This window comes from Leucopleurus acutus (genome assembly GCF_964270905.1).
Source record: "Leucopleurus acutus genome assembly, chromosome: 21".
Classification (NCBI taxonomy): domain Eukaryota; kingdom Metazoa; phylum Chordata; class Mammalia; order Artiodactyla; family Delphinidae; genus Leucopleurus; species Leucopleurus acutus.
In genome coordinates this window covers 30,503,552-30,523,040 of record NC_139163.1, presented here as the reverse complement: position 1 = coordinate 30,523,040, position 19,489 = coordinate 30,503,552, and the positions used below count along the sequence as shown (strand labels likewise).

The window sequence follows — 19,489 nt, the reverse complement described above, 5'->3', positions numbered from 1 at the left end:
TCTGAATTTTCTTTCATTCTCCTCAGTAATTATTCAGAAACTTGACACCGCTCCTGTCAATCATCTCAATAACTTCCATGTCACCTCATCAGATCACCTGTACCCATCCTCACTCCTTATATTTATTCCCAGAGAATGACTACTTCTTTTGTTCAAAGCAAACACTTGTGCTATGCATCCTATTCTGCGCCATGTATTGAAGATACATACTTTATTGGTACTGTAATTTCAAACTCTTCCTCTCTACTGGTTTTTATCTTAACACTATTGAAAAGTTTATTGTCAAGTCATTATCATCCTAAATAACTCTCCCTTGGCCCTGTGTCCTCCTCTAGCTATTCCCTACATATTTTCAATTCTCAACAGATTTTACCAAAAGAGTGGTCTACACACAGTTTCTTTGCTTTGTCAATTCTTACTCACCCTGAACTGCTCTGGAAAAGATTCATAACCACCAGAATGTCAAATCCAAGAGACAGTTTTAAAATTATCATTGCACTGGACTTCTAGCATTATTTTGAAAACTGTGACCACTCACTCTAATCACTTAATTTACATCACACATCACTCTTCTGCTTCTCTTCCTACCTCCCTGACCCTTCTAGCTTGATCTCTTTCGGTAGAACCGAAAAGAGAAATATTGGTCTTTCCCAAGATTCCGTCTTTAGCCACAGTATATTTGTAAGCACTCTGTAAGCTCTCATTTAAAAAAAATTACACCAAATTATTGATTACTGCTAAATCTATATCCCTATTGCCAATCTCTCCTTAGAGATTCAAATTTCTACATTCATATACCTAAGGGAAAAAAAAAACCCACTTGAATATCTTATAAGCAATGCAAACCAAACTCACCCCTTCCTCACATAAATATCTCCTTCATTAATATCCCTCATTTTATTACACTATAACCTACCAATTTTCTTAAGCAACAACTAAATTATCCAAGATTCCTCACTGTTTCCCAATCATTCTACCAAATCTGTCCTCAAGGTTTACTGAATTTTTCTTTCCAGCGCTATGATCATTGTTCAAGCCACTATCATCACTCACCCAAACTATTATATAATCATACAATTAGACACCTTACCTCCACTTTTACCCCCTCAGAAACAGCCTATAAAGACTCAACGGACCTATATAAGTACATGCTTAAAAACATTTTGGCTTCTAATACCCTTATCATGGCATTCTAGATCTTCTACAGTCCGGCTCCTGCCTACTTTTCCAAAATGTTTTACTTCTATCCTCAATAAATATGTCCTTCAGTCATTCACACTACTTTTTGCACACCACAAAAATCCAGTCTGTCTCACACCTGCACATGATTTCCTTGAAACAGAATGTCCCCCAACACTACCTCACTTCTTCACAGAGCTAACTATCTTCGCTCAAGTCATCTCTTTCCAAAAAGCCTTCTCTGATTTCCAAAGAATACTATCTACACATTTATCTTAATAATGCATTATAAAACCGTTCTCCATTTCTCTATTGATGTGCTTGAATATATCTTTCTATATTATAAATTATTTACCTGTGCCCATGTTTTATTGCCTTTTGTATGCCTATGACTTTACCCAATAACTGATATACAATAGGTATCAAATGTACATATGTATCAAATATACATTTGAATTGAAATAATCCTATTTGTAATTATTTTTAAAAATCAAGAAACCAAAAAATTAAAATTTGAAAAGATAAAATACTTACTGCTTTTTGAGATGGATAAAATATGGTTTTCCTTCTATTGTAATGATATAAGCAACCTGTATATGAGCATCCAAAAAAATTTCAATAACACATGTAAATAATATATGCAAAAAATGTTTTCTTCAAGTTATGCTCTTAAAACTGACAAAATTAGGAACAATATATAACTATCATATGTGCTTCCCTTCCCATGTGGATGTTGGAATCTTCAGGATTCTGAACTGAATTGCCTCCTATTCACCGTTACTCACATATCTGAGGGACAAGCTTGCTGATAATTACCTTTTGGCTTAGACACACACCACCAATTCACCATGCCCAAGGCAAATGCCAAGATGCCCACCTCACTTGAGAGAAACCTTTGCTTGCTTACTCCCAGACCTCCTGGGAAGTAAATTTTCCTGCTCATTGGAAGAGACACTCCTAAAAGATAGAACTACAAGAAACCTACTACATCTCTAGCAAGATAACACAATAAGTACCATTGCACTTTGTTTATCGAATGCAAACAATGAAATTCCTCTGGAATAGAAGGTAGGAGAGGACAGAGGAAGGGCAGAGACATGTCTAGAGAACCCTCTAGAAGATAACAGAAAATATAAGATTCATTAAATTATTTATTTGGTTAATTTAAAAAACTTATTTTAGCAAGAGAAGTAGCCATTTAAAAGTTTTCAGTTCTTTCATTTTCTGTTAGAAAAGAGCAAGATTCATTGCAGCAGATAAATGTTCTGAGAAGAATCATTTGAATGGCACTCTACAAAGTCTAAGTGGACTCTTGAGGGGACCTGAAAATTGCACCCTCTAAAAATGCCTTCTTATTAAATAAATATGATGAAAAAATAAAGGAGAATATGATAGCACCAATAAAGTTTTAAATCCACATGTCTTACAAAGCAAAACAACAACAAAACTAGGATGCAATTAACAAGAAATGTACAAAACTGACAGGAGAGAAAAACTCAAAAAAGACATCATCCAGAGCTTCTACAACTTTTCATACACAGCATCCAACTGTTTGGAATTGTGTCCCCCTCCATCCAAATTTACATGTGAATTCCTAACCTCAGTCCCTCAGAATGTGACCTTATTCAGAGACAGGGCCTTAACAGAGGTAATCAAGTTCAGGAGAGGTCATTAGTGTGGGCCCTAATCCAATGTGAGCAGTATCCTTGTAAAAAAAAGTAAATCTGGACACAGACATACACAACAGGAGAATCCCACATGAAGATTCATACGAAGACATCTATCTATAAGCTAACAATAGAGGCCTGGAGCAGAACCACCCCTCAAAGTCCCTAAAAGAACCAACCCTGCGAACACCTTGATCTTGGACTTCTAGCCTCCAAAACTATGAGACAGTAAGTTTCTGTTGTTTAAGCCACATTGTTCATGTTTCTTTGTTATGGAAGCTCTAGTAAATGAATACACCATTTTTTCCATTAAAAAATTACAACAAATGCTAAAGAACAAGATCAAATTTTTAAAAATACAAATAAAAAATAGAGAATAATAACAAAGCCACAGTAATATCTATAAAATAACCATGATTAAAATGAGAAGATGGAGAATTTCAGTAGAAGTATAGAATCTTTAATAAAGGAATTAAAATCAGAAAGACATTTCTGATTTTATAGAAGAAAAAGTCAATATCTATTATTAAAAATTCAATAAAAGGGTATAAGAGAATATTAGACATAGCAGGGGATAAGATTGGTGACAGGAATATAGGTCAGTAGAAAATATCCAGATTGCAACACAGAGAGAAAAATATGAAAAAGAAAACAAGAGAAATGTGACCAATGAAAAATGTCTAACACTCATGTAATTATAGTCCAAAAAAATATGATAAAGATAAGACTAGGAAAGAAATGACATTTTAAAAATTCATGGCTGATATTTTCAAAGCTTATGAAAGGTATCTACCCACAGGCTCAAAATATTCTATTATTCCAAATCAGGATGAACACAAAGAAAGTAAACCTAGGCATGTCATGCTCAAACATTTAAAACAAAAGACAAAGAGAACATACTCAAAAATCAGTAAGAGAAAAATGACCCATTACTTTCAAAATAATTCTTAATAAATTATGTGTGGATGGATCTAGAGACTGTCATATAGAGTGAAGTTAAGTCAGAAAGAGAAAAACAAATTTTGTATATTAACGCATATATGTGGAATCTAGAAAAATGGTACAGATGAACCAGTTTGCAAGGCAGAAATAGAGACAGATGTAGAGAACATACGTATGGACACCAAGGGGGGAAAGTGGCGGGGGGCGGGTGGTGGTGGGATGAACTGGGAGACTGGGATTGACATATATATACCAATATATATAAAATGGATAACTAATAAGAACCTGCTGTATAAAAAATAAATTAAATAAAATTTAAAAAATAAATAAATAATGTGTAACTCTACGACTGAAACAATGGACACCAGAAGGCAATGGAATGACACCTTTAAAGTTTTGAAAGAAAAGTAGGAGTACGTATACTAACTTATATTAAGACTTCTAATAAAGCTACGGTAATTAAGGCAGTGGAATATGGGTCAAAATAGGAAAAACAGTCCAATGGCACAGATGATAAAAGGGTCAAGCCAACAAGAAGATATAACAATTGTAAATGTATATGCACTCAGCACAGGAGCACCTAAATGCATAAAGCAAATACTAACAAACACAAAAGGAAGAATTGAGAGTAACACAATAACAGTAAGGTTTTTAACACTCCACTTACATCAGCGGACAAATAATACAGACACAAAATTAATAAGGAAACACTGGCCTTAAATGACACATTACAAAATGCACTTCAGAGATACTTACAGAACATTATATCCAAAAGCAAAAGAATACACGCTCTTTTCAAATGCACTTGAAACATTCTCCAGAATAGATCACATATTATGCTAAAAACAAGTCTCAGTGAATTTGAGAAAATTGAAATCACATCAAGCATTTCTTTTCCCAACCACAGAGGTATGAGACTAGAAATCACAACTAGAAAAAAAACTGCAAAAAACACAAACACGTAGAGTCTGAACAATATGCTACTAAACAACTGATGTGTCACTGCGGAAATCAAATAGGAAATCAAAAAATACCTGGAGACAAATGAAAATGGAAACAAAGTGATCCAAATTCTATGGAATGCAGCAAAAGCAGTTCTAAGAGGGAAGTTTCTAGTGATACAAGCCTATCTCAGGAAACAAAATCTCAAATAAGCAACCTAACCTTACACCTAAAGGAACTACAAAAAGAAGAACAAACAAAACTCAAAGTTAGTATGAGGAAAGATAATGAAAAGATCAGAGCAGAAATAGATGACATAGAGACTTTAAAAAAAAAAATGAAACTAAGAGTTGGTGCTTTGAAAAGATAAATAAAATCAATAAAACTTTAGCCACACTCATCAAGAAAAATGAGGGCCCATATAAAATCAGAAATAAAAAGGAAGTTATAACAAACACACCAGAGCTACAAAAAATCATGAGAGTACTGTGAACAATTATGCACCAATAAAATGGACAATCCAGAAGAAATGGATAAATTCTTATAAATGTACAATCTACCAAGACTAAATCAAGAAGAAATACAAAATATGAACAGAATTGTAATGAACTGAATCAGTAATTTAAATAAACTCCCAACAAACAAAAGTCCAGGACCAGATAGCTTCACAGATGAATCCTACCAAACATTAAAAGAAGAGTTAACACTTGTCCTTCTCAAACTATTCCCAAAAATTAAAGAGGAAGGAACACTCCCTAACTTATTCTATGAAGCCAACATCAGCCTGATACCAAAACCAGACAAAGACATCACACACACAAAAAAATTATAGGATAACATCACTGATGAACATAGAGGCAAAAATCCTCAATAAAATATTAGCAAACCAAATTAAACAATATATTCAAAGGACCATACACCATGATCAAATTGGATTTATGTCAAAGACACAAGGATATTTCAATATCTACAAATCAAATATTGTGATACACCACATCGACAAATTCAAGAGTAAAAATCATATGATCATCTCAATAGATGCAGAAAAAGCTTTTGACAAAACTCAACATCATTTATGATACCTCAACATAATAAAGTCCATATCGGACAAGCCCACAGCTAACATACTCAATGGTGAAAAACTGAAAGCTTTTCCTCTAAGACTAGGAAAAAAACAAGGATCCTCACTCTCATCACTTTTATTCAACATAGTACTGGAAAGCCTAGCCAGAGTAATCAGACAAAAAATAAATAAAAGAAAATCAAATTGAAATGCTAGAACTACAACAGTCACTGTTTCATACAACATGATACTATATATAGAATATCGTCAAGAGGCCACCAAAAAACTATTAGAACTAATAAATGAATTCAGTAAAGTTGCAGGATACAAAACTGATACACAGAAATCTGTTGCATTCTATACACTGACAATAAACTATCAGAAATAAAAATTAAGAAAACAATCCAATTTACAATTGCATCAAAAAGAATAAAATACCTAGGAATAAATCTAACCAAGGAGGTAAAAGACCTGTACTCAGAAAACCATAAGACACTGATGAGAGAAATTGAAGATGACACAAACAGATGGAAAGATACACTGTGTTCATGGATTCCAGGAATTAATATTGTTAAAATGACCATACTACCCAAGGCAATCTACAGATTCAGTGCAATCCCTATCAAACTACCAATGGCATGTGGCTAGAAGAGCCATACTCAAATAACTAGCTTCTGCAAGTTAGCAAATCAATGACAGCCCAAAGTTTCTGAAAGTCAGCCAATCAGTGACAGCCACAGCTTCTAGATAGGAGTAAGTGCCTCTCTCCTCTGACACTGCACTGATGAGGATTCTGAAAGTGAGAAGGCCAGCAAGTACTCTTCCTGTACTAACTGCACTAACACAGCTGAAAGCCTGACAGCACCTAAACACTCTCACTTCAGAAAGCCCATGGCTCCCTGACACCAGGCTTCCCAAAACCTTACATAACATTAACTCTGGCTTTCTTCAGAAAGACTGTGTTTACAACTGGCCCTTACAGGCAAATTGGAAGTTCCCCATTTTTTAAAATAACATATCAAGTTCAGTTTATAGTTTGTTCACAGGTTCACAATCTTTTCAACAGTTCAGCTCATTTATGATTAGTTATGAGTTTGAACGTGTGAGTTTCACTGACACAGCTGCAAGATTTTCAAATTCAATATTTTCAATTCTTTTTGAAATGTTTTGGAACTACTACCTATATTTTTATATGTGTATATTTAAACCCCAAAATGTCAAAAGGCAAGTGCAAATTTTGTAATGAATTTGCTAACAGTAGAAACTCCTCAACTGAGGAAAAAGTCCTTTTGAAGCTCTTTGTGCAGTTTGCAATTGTTCACTAAACATCAAAAATGGTGGAAAGTCAAATATAAACCAGCACATACTAACAGCTAGGCAAAAAAAATAAATGGTTTCCTCCTACAGTACCAAAGAAGGTCATATAACAAATTTGGGGGATTAAGAAAAATTCAGAGGAAGAAGATGTAAGACTTGTAGCAGGCACTGTACTGGTTTTCCACTCTGTGTATCAGCAGTCTTTCTGCCCAAACGTCTAGCTGAATGCACAACTACCAGAAATACCTTTTGATTCTAAAATTGCAAGCAAATTTTCAAGTGCCAAGTTAAAATCCACTGCCACTATCAAAGAAGTAACACCAGCTGGCCCTATGTTTAACACCTGTGGACCCTCATCCTGTAAATATCTATCTAAATGGGTCCATTTTACCCAAGATGATTTAAAATTACACTGGCCAAAATGAAGAACTTTTGACATTCCCAAATTAGTTTATCTCCACATGCAATTGGGAAAAAAAAAAAAGTGTAACAACTAGGCAAAATGAGTGGGAAGCTTATTTAATTGGTATCTAGAGCCTCTAAACACAACACGGAGAAAATTGTTCCCCTCCAAGCTATGGCTGAAAAGCTGACTCAGACTGTCTCTTAACTTGAAAAATCAGCTCATCTTTCTCACTTTCACTCACTGATCACTTTCAGCTCTTCCCTGACTAACTGAAAGTTGAGGTAAGTAGCTGCGGGCAAATCCGCAGGCCTAGGACTTGGGGCGGGGCCCAGAAAACTCAGTAATCAAGATAAGTACTATTTCAATGCGATACTTTAAACAATCAAAATTAATGCAAAACTTCCGTGATGGAAAAAAATATCAATACCTTCAAGGAAGACAGGATCTGACCTGGTCTAACCTCATTCAGCCTCATCCTAATACCAGTTCTTTGCTACTCCCTTAAATTCTGCACCTGAGTCAAGCACTTTGCTTGCCTTTCCCTAGTGCTGGCCCCGGTGGATCCTCCTTAGAATCCTTCATCCTCAACAGAAACACACACACACAGGATCACACACACAAATACACATCAAAATGCTCCTCCCTGTGAACCTGGCCTGAGTGGTCAGCTGTGCCTCCAAGAGCTGGAGCCCACCTTCAGCTACTAGGGTCTTGATATTAAAAGCAACTTAACACAATTTAAGAAATAAAAATTTTTTTCCCAATTACATTAGTTTCTGGATGTTTTATTGCCTCGGATGTTGAAATCTTTTCAGGAACTGTGGTCTGCAGAAAGGTTTTATGAGGATCTAAAACAAAAAATAAGCAGTTACTGTGATACTTGTAATCTTGCATTATTCATTTCTAAACCCAATTCATTTGTTTCTCTACATTACCAAGTTTTTCTTATAATCTATGCACCTACTTTTCCTTTCTGCTGTCCTTCGGTCATTCTTACCGATAAATTTCTTAAGCCTTGTCAAATCTTAACTTTTTATTCGCTACACACACACACACACACACACACACACACACACACACACAAAGGCAGACTGCTGTAGGTAGAAAAAGGCCACACCTTTCATTTCTGTCCGTTTTACAGACAAGGAAACCACCCCACGGAAATGAAAAGATTTCCCCCGGAGTCTGCCTCTCTGCCTCCTTAGCTGCAGACCTCGAGGCCAAGGGTCGGGAGGCTGTGGGGGGTGAAGGCGAGGGGCGAGGGGAGGGAGGGAGTACTGAGCCTGGATCCTGGACCAACGAGGGCAGCCCCCCGACAGAACAAAACGAGGGGAACGGTCTCTGGACTCACTGCGGCCCCCGTGCAGCCCGCCTAGGCCAGTGAACAGGACCAGCAGGAGGAACATGGCTCCGCTGACTTGGAGCCGCCCTGGCGCAACAGCGACGTCCGTTGCGCTGAGGGCGGAGCGCGGGAGCAAGACGCGCGCCAGCAGAGGGCGCACGGGGAAAGCGCCGGAAGGAAAAAGCCGGCGGAGCGCTCGGCGGCCTCGGGCCGCGGCGGGCGCGCGCGCCCAGCGTGCCGCGGATGGGCCGGTAGGGCGTGGGGGAAACTTTCGCTCCCTAGTTAAGGAAGGAAAAGCCGCGCAAGTTCCAGTTCTCAGATGAAGCGGGTGCCTGGTTTTGTTTGCGTCTTTTCCTTAGGCCGGCGGTTTTTGTTTTTGTTTTTGTTTTTGCGGTACGCGGGCCTCTCACTGTTGTGGCCTCTCCCGTTGCGGAGCACAGGCTCCGGACGCGCAGGCTCAGCGGCCATGGCTCACGGGCCCAGCCGCTCCGCGGCATATGGGATCCTCCCGGACCGGGGCACGAACCCATGTCCCCTGCATCGGCAGGCGGACTCGCAACCACTGCACCACCAGGGAAGCCCAGGCCGGCGGTTTTGAAGTAATTTCTAATCCCAGTGAAGAGAAGGAGCAAGGATGAAAATGCTCAAGTTACTGACAGCAAACAAGGGTCCTCCTAGTACATTACTTACCGCAGGAGGCGGCAAAATGCGTGTATTTGCAAAGACTGGTGCGAACACGGTGGCTTCTCTACATTTCATGGTTGGATATGCCATGGCTAGACAGCCATGGAATGCAGAAGACCCCATATACGATCCTTGTCCGAGTATAGACTCTTCCAAAAAATCTTCCTTAGTACCCTAAGTTATTATTGCCACACTCTGTAATCTTGCAGCCCCTAGTTTTTACGTGTTTACCTAGCCCTTTGTACGTTCTGCGTCTATTAGGACCAAGAACAGTTTGATTTCTTGACGTCTGTAGGCGTTCTTTCCTTCGCAGATCCTAGCCCACATCACATTAAATACATTAAAATACAGCCATACTCGATCCTGACTCTAAGTTTGCTTTAACAAATGTTGAAATCATATCTATAAATTCACTTTGAAACTGCTTGGCAGTCCTGAAAAACCAAGAGAAGTTATTAGCAGAATAGAACAGTAACAATCTTTAAAAAGAATCAAGTGGCAGGAAATAAAGTCACAAGTGTTGGAATAAATAGTAGAATGTATACTTATTGCTTTGTGGATTTGCAGTTTGGAATATCCGATCGACAAACTCTCCCAGGAAGGAACAAGAAAGGATTTTTAAAAATAGAAAATACCAAAATAAAATTAAGAGGTAAGGAGAATAGAAGTAGAACTGTTAATAATAGCATTTTCCAGAAAGAGAAAAATTTAAATAATTAGGAGGAAATATTTAAAGGGATAATGGGGAAAGTTTCTCTTAACTTGAAAAATAAGAGAATGACTTAAGAAAGGACCCAAGTGTTAAAAACTGGGCTTTGGAGGAAAAACAAATCTGAAATTTTAAATGACAGGAAAGATTCTGAAATCTTCCAGAGGAAAAGAACAGAGCACCTATCAAGGGACAAGAGTCAGATTGACATTAACAGCCATACTAGGTGCATGAAATCAGTGGGTTATTAAAGTGTTGACTTCCAAACAGCTAAGGATGGCAGTCACACTAAGCCAGCCTCTTGCATACACTTTTAGAGGAGGGCCAAAGAACTGAGTCAAGTGGGCATCACTGAAGACAGTACTCTTGGAATTTACCTGGACTCTACAGCTAAAATCAGACCACTGAATTGGTCAAATTTCTGTACACTTGAGTTTCTGACAGTTCTGTCACTATTGCAAAACTAATTTCCTCTGTGGATACCGACCAGATTTCTAGTGTACATTAACACTGGACAATGCTGTTGGTGTGCATGCAAAGCCTATAGCCTCTCTGACACATCAAACACCCTGAAAACAAATAAGTGTGTGCTTAAAATGGACACAGATAAAGGATATTGCCTTTGTATGGATCTGGGCTAAAGCAGTGTAAGAATATCTTTAAGAAACTCATGAGTGTGGAGTTAGCTACAAAGTAGCTCTTGCCCAAGGTACCTATTGTTCCTATTGGCACTGCCTGTCACTTGCAGAGAGATTGCAGTGGGTCACTCACTCACCTAATCATTAAGGAAAAAGTATATTTTCACTTGAGCTAATTCTTATTTTTTGGGGGGCGGGTATAGTTGTTTCCCAATGTTGTGCTAGTTTCTACTGTACACCGAAGTGGAGTTCCCTGTGCTATACAGCAGGTTCTCATTAATTATCTATTTTATCCATAGTAGTGTATATATGTCAATCCCAATCTCCCAATTCATCCCACTGCCCCCCCTTCCCCCTCTTGGTGTCCATATGTTTATTCTTTACATCTGTGTCTCTATTTCTGCCATTTACAGGCAACTCTGCAGGAGCTACATTATCCTTGATTCCATAGTACATGTTCAGAAAACACGTTTTTGCACCTGCTCTCTAGCTTTCACATGGTATATCCATGTCTGAGGTTGGCAAGGCTGGACCAAGGGTCTAGGCAGCTCAGCTGGGTTCAGGAAACTATTCCACAAGCCAATAAACTGCAGAGGGAGATTTGCAAATGTAGTGGCTGGAAAAGCCACAACGCTTCTCTTCAAATCTTCCTGGAGCTGACCTACTGCAAGTAGTTGTCACTCTGGCTGAAATGTGTTGTATTATAGCCATGCACTAGCCGCTTATATTATTGATTGCGAAATATCCTTTCATCAGGATCCACAGAGCGACATGCAAGAAAATAAAGAAGATATAAATAAGTGGAAATATCCCATTTTCGTGAATTGGGAGATTTATTACTGTTAAGATCGATACTACCCAAAGCTTTCTACCAGCTAAATGCAGTCATTATCCCAATGGCATTTTTTGCAGAAATTAAAAAACCCATCCTAAAGTTCATTCGGAATCTCAAGAAGCCCAAATACCCAAAACAATCAAAGAAAAACATGCAGGTATCACACAAGTTATTTCTGCTCAGTCAAGCTTTCAGTAGTCTATTTTTCAAAGAGAACAACCTGTAGTACAAGACTGTTTAGAGAAGGCCCAATTTAAACATCTCTATGGATGAGAATGAAAATAATATGTACAGTACAAATTTAGTCACCTGCCATCAAAAGAAAGTATTTGAGTTGGCAAAAATGATCCCAAACCACGTGATTTGGCATCTGAAGACACCTTCTAACAAAAAACTGTAACCTCCTAATGATAACATTTCTGGATACAAAGAGAACTACATAGAGAACTACATAAAGCTTTCTGTAATGGTGGGACTTGGTAGGCACAGGCAAGACAGGAGAAAAAGTGTCTCTCAAAAGCCAAATGCTAACTTTCACCCAGTACTCAAAGTTTCTCTCAACTTTGAAGTAAAGTTATGTAGTCAGAATTTTCCCTTCTAGGTTAAAGTTTTTCTCTCAGCTTCTTGGGAAACGTCGGCTAGGTATCCAAACAGTTTTTAGATCACACTTGTGGTGGGCCTATTTCATGAAATTTAAATTAATTTTTCCTTGAGCAACCAAATAGGAGAAGCACCATTCCTGCCTCCAAATCTCTTCTAGACTTCAAGTGAAAACAGAAAAAAAGAAAAAAGAAATGACCCCCAAACCCTGGAAAAGTTCAGTAAGCCCAGAATTATGGAGGATATTCCAATATAATTTATCAAGGAGAACATATAAACCACTGTACGTGAGCTTCGATATTGGAATAGGAGCAAATTTCCTGTTGGCATATTTGGCCAAAGAAGACACAGAGAAGCTAGAAGAGCGCAGGGATTTAATTGAATTTTTTGTGTTTAACAATTCCCTGAACCAAAAACCCAAGAAGGTACTGTTACATCCGATTGGCTAAAAGAAAGCCTCAATTAAAAATCACCTTGTAATTAAGTGGTAGTGTTCCCAATTATAGGATTCACAGAGGCCATCGGTGCTGTAACCTAATATGGCCAGGTTAAGGACTATGGAACTCAACTGATTCAATCATTTGAAAGAGTATTGTGTGAAATATCACATCCTGCGCATTCACACAGATGCACGTAACTATTCGATTGGATATTCCAGAACTTCTCCAAAGAAGTTAAAATTAAAACCAAATATGATGACTCAGTTAAGGATTGTGAAGAAGCTACTTCCATAATACCTTAGTTAAATACTCAGATCCTATAAGCAGAATTTTCTGTCACTGTTTAATTACAGAGAGAAATAATTAGAAAACTGGTAGAAATGTAACAGGCCAAGATTCAAAAAGCCTACCTTAGACTTTCATCTTTTAAATATATACTTGGACAGATTCTTACAGAAAGCATTTCTGGGGTTAGAGAGACCAGCCGAAAACAGAATAGAAAGGATCCTGATCCTTTTTCCAGCCTGCTCATAAGCATCCCAAAAGCCCATGAAGCCCTTGCTTGAACTTTTGAAAAGAAGACAAGATCTTGGATATTATGAAGTTATAAAGCTTACTAGATCTCCAGCGATCTGAAAACAATAAGCAAATCCTTCTACAATACTTATTACATTTAAGAAATTATCACGGCAGTCTTTGCCAATTGAAAAGAACGCAGTCCTCCTCAGAGTGAATATTACAAATGTGCCAAGCTTCAAGATAAATTCTTCGTCACTGAAATTAAGGAAAATGGATTGACAATAATTTTCTCCTCTTCCTTAAAAACTGGTTAGTGTATTTACATATATGTTTGGTGGTTTCATTTTAAAACAAAATTGGATACCTAAGCTTCTGCACCCATTTCCAATGTGGGAAGGGGGGAAGTTTACCCACACCAGCAAGCAATTCTCTGACACCCGCTGCGTGTGCTACTATTCAACTCAATTCTAACACTGTTTATGTGGAGATAGTGCCAGACCCCACAGATGAAGGGTTCAACCCCAAAAGACTGCCCCCTCCGCTCACACTTCAGATACCAATCCCAAATCCACGTTGTCACCTGTGCTTCTGACAAACCAGCTGTCAACTGCAGGTTCCCACGATGCCCTCCTTGAGTTTGCTACAGTGGCTCACAGAACTCAGAGATAACACATTACTTATTAGATTACCTATTTATTATGAAAGGACTTAACTCAGGAACAGCCAGCTAGAAAAGATGAATAGGGCAAGGTATGGGAAAAAGTCAAAAGCCATCTTGCCTTCTCCAAGTGCACCACTCTCATTGTATCTCCATTGAATCTGGTGTTCACCAACCCAGAAGCTCTCTGAACCCCATCCTTTTGGGTTATTATGGAGGCTTCATTACATAAGCATAATTGATTAAATCATTGGTCACTGGTGATTCAACTCAATCTTCAGCTCCTCTCCCCTCCCTGAAGGTGTGGGGGGCGGGTGGTATACATTCATTCAATCACATCTTCTTTATCCATTCATCCATTGTTTGACACAATTTGTTTCCATATCTTGCCTATTGTGAATAATGCTGCAATGAACATGGGAGGGCAGATATTTTTTCCAGATCCTGTTTCCCTTTTATATGGGTATATACCCAGAGGTAGACGGATGGATCATATGGTAGTTCTATTTTTAATATTCTGAAGAAACTTAATACCATTTTCCATAGTGGCTGTACCAATTTACATTCTAACCAACAGTGCGCAAGTGTTTCCTTTTCTTCACATCTGTGCCAACACTTATCTCTTCTCTTTTTGATAATAGCCAATCTAACAGGTGTGAAGTCTCACTTTAGCTTCAATTTGCGTTCCCTGATTTGCATTCGCTGATGATTAGCTATGTTAAGCATCTTTTCATATAGCTGTTGGCCATTTGGATGTCTTCTGAAAAATGTCTCTTCAGGTCTTTGGCCAATTTTTTAGTTGAGTTGTTTTTTTTGATATTGAGTTGTATGAGCTGTTTGTATATTTTGGATATTAACCCCTTATTAATCATATCATTTGCAAATATTTTCTCCCATTCAGTAGGCTGTCTTTTCATTTTGTTGATGGTTTCCTTTGCCGTGCAAAAGATTTAAGTTTAATTAGGTCCCATTTGTTTCTTTTTGCTTTTATTTCCTTTGCTTAAGGAGACAGACCCCAAAAAATATTGCTATGATTGATGTCAAGAGTGATCTGCCTATGTTTTTCTCTAGGAGTTTTATGGTTTCTGTTCTTATATTTAGATCTTTACTCCACTTTGAGGGTTGCTTTTTTTTTTTTTTTTTTTGTAGTATATGGTGTAGAGAATGTTCTAATTTCATTCTTTTACATGTAGCTGTCTAGTTTTCCCAGCACCGCTTATTGTCTTTTCTCCATTGTATATTCTTGCCTCATTTGTTGTAGATTAATTGACCATAGTTGTGTGAGTTTATTTCTGGGCTTTCTATCCTGTTCCATTGAACTATATTTCCGTTTTTGTGCCAGTACCATACTGTTTTGATTACTGTAGCTTTGTAATATAGTGTGAAGTCAGGGAGCCAGATTCTTGCAGCTCTGTTCTTTGTTCTCAAGATTACTTTGGCTGCTGGGGTCTTGGGTGTTTCCCTACAAATTTTTAAATTATTTGTTCTAGTTCTGTGAAAAATACCATTGGTGTTTTGATAGTCATTGCACTGAATCTGTAGACTGATTGGTTAGTATGGTCATTTTAACAGCATTAATTCTTCCAATCCACAAACATAGTGTATCTTTCCATATGTTTGTGTTGTCTTCAGTTTCTTTCATCAGTGTCTTATAGTTTTCTGAGTACAGGTCTTTTACATCCTTAGGTAGATTTCTTCTAGGTATTTTATTCTTTTTGATGCAATGGTAAATGGGATTGTTTCCTTAATTTCTCTTTATGATAGATCATTGTTGGTATACAGAAATGCAACAGATTTCTGTATATTAATTTTATATCCTGCAACTTTACTTAATTCATTGATGAGCTATAGTGGTTTTCTGGTGGTGTTTTCTGGGTTTTCTATGTATAGTATCATGTAATCTGCAAAGAGTGACAGTTTTACCTCTTCCTTTCCAATTTGGATTCCTTTTATTTCTTTTTCTCTTCTGATTGCTGTGGCTAAAACTTCCAATACCACATTGAATAAAAGTGGCAAGAGTGGGCATCCTTGTTTTGTTCCTGATCTTAGAGGAAATGCTTTCAGCTTTTCACAGTGAGTATGTTGTTAGCTGTGGGTTTGTCATAAATGACCTTTATTATGTTGAGGTATGTTCCCTCTATGCTTTTTGGAGAGTTTTTATTGTAAATGAATGTTGCATTTTGTCAAAAGCTTATTCTGCATCTCTTGTAATGATCATACAGTTTTTATTCTTTGATTTAATAATGTGGTGTATCACATTGATTGAATTGCGAATATTGAAAAATCCTTGCATCACTGCACTGGGATAAATCCCACTTGATCACAGTGTATGATTCTTTTAATATATTGTTGGATTTGGTTTGCTAATATTTTGTTGAGAATTTCTGAATCTATCTTCATCAGTGATATTGACCTATAATTTTCTTTTTTGTGATATCATTGTCTGGTTTGGTATCAGGGTGATGGAAGCCTCAAAGAATGAGTTTGGGACTGTTCCTTCCTCTGTAATTTTTTGGAATAGTTTCAGAAAGGTAGGTGTTAACTCTTCTCTAAATATTTGGCAGAATTCACCTGTGAAACCAACTGGTCCTGGAATTTTGTTTGTTGGGAGTTTTTAAATTACAGATTCAATTTTATTACTGGCAATTGATCTGTTCATATTTTCTATTTCTTCCTGGTTCAGTCTTGGGAGAGTGTACACTTCCTGACCTTGGAGAAATGGCCTTCTGAGGAGATGTCCTCTTTGTCCCAGAAGCACACTTCCTTCTCGTCACCCAAGCTCTAGGGGCTCTCCCCTATGTGGGCTGCGTGGGTCCTTCTGTTGTGGCAGGCTGATTATGTGGGTGGTCTGTTTGGCTTTGTTGGCCCCTGGTCCAGTTGGTTGTCAGGCCCTGCCTTGTGCAGAGGCTGTTAGCTGCTGGTTGGTGTGGACAGGTCACAAGGCAGCTGACTGCAGAACCACAGAGGGCCCCAGGGCTAGTGCTGGCTCACTGGTGGGTGAAGCCAGGTCCTGTAGTTAGTGCCAGTCTACTGGCAGGTAGAGCCAGATCCTGGAGTCTGGTTGCAGGGCCCAGGGATCCCAGAGCTAGTGTCAGATTCCTTGGGGTGGGGTCGGGGGTGTTGTTCCTGACACAGTTCAGTGTGGGGCCTGGAGTGTCCTGAAGCTTGTGTTGGCCTGCTAGTGGGCAGGGCTGGGGCCCAGCTAGTCCCAGGGCAGGGTCTGGCCTGCTTTTGGAGGGCTGGATCCCCCGTCTGTGGGACTGTGGTTTTCTTGCATCTAGTATCTGCCCTCTGGTGGGTGAGGCTGGTCCAAAGGCTAGAACAGGTTCCCTGCAGGGCGGGACCAGGGTCCAGGGGTTTCTGGGACTGGTACCTGCCCACTGGTTCGTGGAGCTGTGTCCAGGGCCCTCTGGTAGGAAGGGCTGTGTCTAGAGGGAGCTGTGGGCTCAGGAGATCTTAAGGCAGCCTGTCTGCTGATGGGTAGAGCTATGCTCCCTCCCCCAATTAGTTGCTTGGCCTGAGGGATCCCAGCACTGATGTCTACAGGCTATCGGGTGGGCCAGATCTTGGCATTAATGAGGTAGAGGGAGGATTCAACAATGGCACCTGCCAGCACCAGCATCCATGCGGTAGAAGGAGCCCCTGAGAATGGCTGCCTCCCGTGTCTATGTCCCCAGGATGAGCTGCAGCTGCCCGCTTCCTCTCTAGGAGACTCTCCAAGACCAGCAGGTAGGTTTGGCCCAGGCTTCTATCAAATTACTTCTTTTGCCCTAGGTCCTGGTGCACAAAAGATTTTGTGTGAGACTTTTAAGCCTTTTTTTAAAAAAATAAATTTATTTATTTATCTATTTATTTTTGGCTGCGTTGGGTCTTCATTGCTGCATGTGGGCTTTCGGGCTTTCTCTAGTTGCAGAGAGCAGGGGCCACTCTTCGTTGCGGTGTGCAGGCTCTCACAACAGTGGCTTCTCTTGTTACGGATCACGGGCTCTTAGGCATGTAGGCATCAGTAGTTGTGGCATGTGGGCTCAGTAGTTTTAGCACACGGGCTTAGCTGCTCTGCGGCATGTGGGATCTTCCCAGACCAGGACTCGAACCCATGTCCCCTGCATTGGCAAGCAGATTCTTAACTACTGCACCACCAGGGAAGTCCCTTTTTAAAAAAATTTATTATGGGAAACATTAGTTCATTGGTAAAGGATTTTATTTCACCATAAAAAGGCAAACTGGAATAAACACCATCTCTCTTAAGGCAGACATTACAGCTATTTTTTAAGTATTTCTGAGTTTCACTTGGAGAAGCCAACGATTATAAAATTTAACAAGTTTGCAGCCTTAAATAGAGAGTGAAGTCCTGTGAGACTCCCAAAATTAATCCCTGCTGGCTTTCAAAGCTAAATGCTCTGGGGGCTCATCTTCCTGATGCTGGACCCCTGGGCTAGCAAGCCTGAAGTTGGGCTCAGAACTCTCATTCCTGTGGGAGAAACTCTGCAATATAATTGTTCTCCAGTTTGTGAGTCACCCACCCGGGGGTATGGGACTTGACTATATCATGAGTCCACCCCTTCTACCTGTCTTGTTGTGGTTCATTCTTCATGTCTTTAGTTGTAGAAGATCTTTTCCGGTAGGTCCTGGTCTTTTTCATCGATGGTTATTCTGCAGATAGTTGTGATTTTGGTGTGCTCGTGAGAGGAGGTGAAAGAACTCAGGGTCTTTCTACTCTGCCATCTTATAATATTTTTAAAATATTATATTTTGTTTTTGAGTTGTTTGAATTCTTTATACATTTTGAATATTAACCCCTTAATCAGGTATATGATTTGCTAACATTTCCTCCCATTCCCCAAGTTATCTTTTTATTTCATTGATTGTTTCTTTTGCTGTACAGAAGCTTTTTAGTTTGATGCAGTCCCACTTATTTTTGTGTCATAACCAAAAAATTGTTGCCAAGACCAATGTCAAGGAGATTTTCCCCTATGTTTTCTCCTGGGAGGTTTATAGTTTTAGGTCTTATATTTAATCCTTTAATCCATTTCATGTTAATTTTTATGAGTGGTATAAGACAAGAGACCAATTTCATTGTTCTGCATATGGTTATCCAGTTTTCCCAAAACCATTGATTGAAAAGACTATTCTTTCCCTATTGAGTATTCTTGGCTCCTTTGTCAAATATTAGTGGACCATATGTACAAAGATTTATTTCTGAGCTCTAGATCTGTTCCATTGGTCTGTGTCTACTCTTATGCCTGTACTACACTGTTTGATTACTATAGCTTTGTCATATAGCTTGAAATCAGGCAGTGTGATATCTCCAGCTTTGTTCTTCTTTCTAGGGATTGCTTTGGTTACTTGTGGTCTTTTGTGGTTCCATACAAATTTTAGTTTTTTTCTGTTCCTATGAAAAATGCCATTGGAATTTTGATAGAGATTGCATTGAATCTATAGATAGCTTTGGGTAGTATGGACATTTTAACAATGTTAATTCTTCCAATCCATAGACATGGGATATCTTTCCATTTATTCATGTCTTCTTCAATTGCTTTCATCAAAG

General features: G+C 38.7%; 1 protein-coding gene across 1 annotated transcript in view; it reads right to left on the bottom strand.

Annotated features, from left to right (window-relative positions):
• Nucleotides 1–8,939, bottom strand: part of LOC309977715 (disintegrin and metalloproteinase domain-containing protein 5-like) — a 130,139-nt gene extending 121,200 nt beyond the window's left edge. Inside the window, exons 1-3 of the mRNA XM_082864005.1 lie at nt 8,868–8,939; nt 8,285–8,364; nt 1,714–1,769 (exon numbers count right to left, since the gene is read on the bottom strand). Of these exons, the coding sequence (XP_082720131.1) occupies nt 1,714–1,769; nt 8,285–8,364; nt 8,868–8,922 (191 nt within the window). The 5' untranslated portion in view covers nt 8,923–8,939. The remainder of the gene's footprint in view (nt 1–1,713; nt 1,770–8,284; nt 8,365–8,867) is intronic.
• Nucleotides 8,940–19,489: the final 10,550 nt, after the last annotated feature.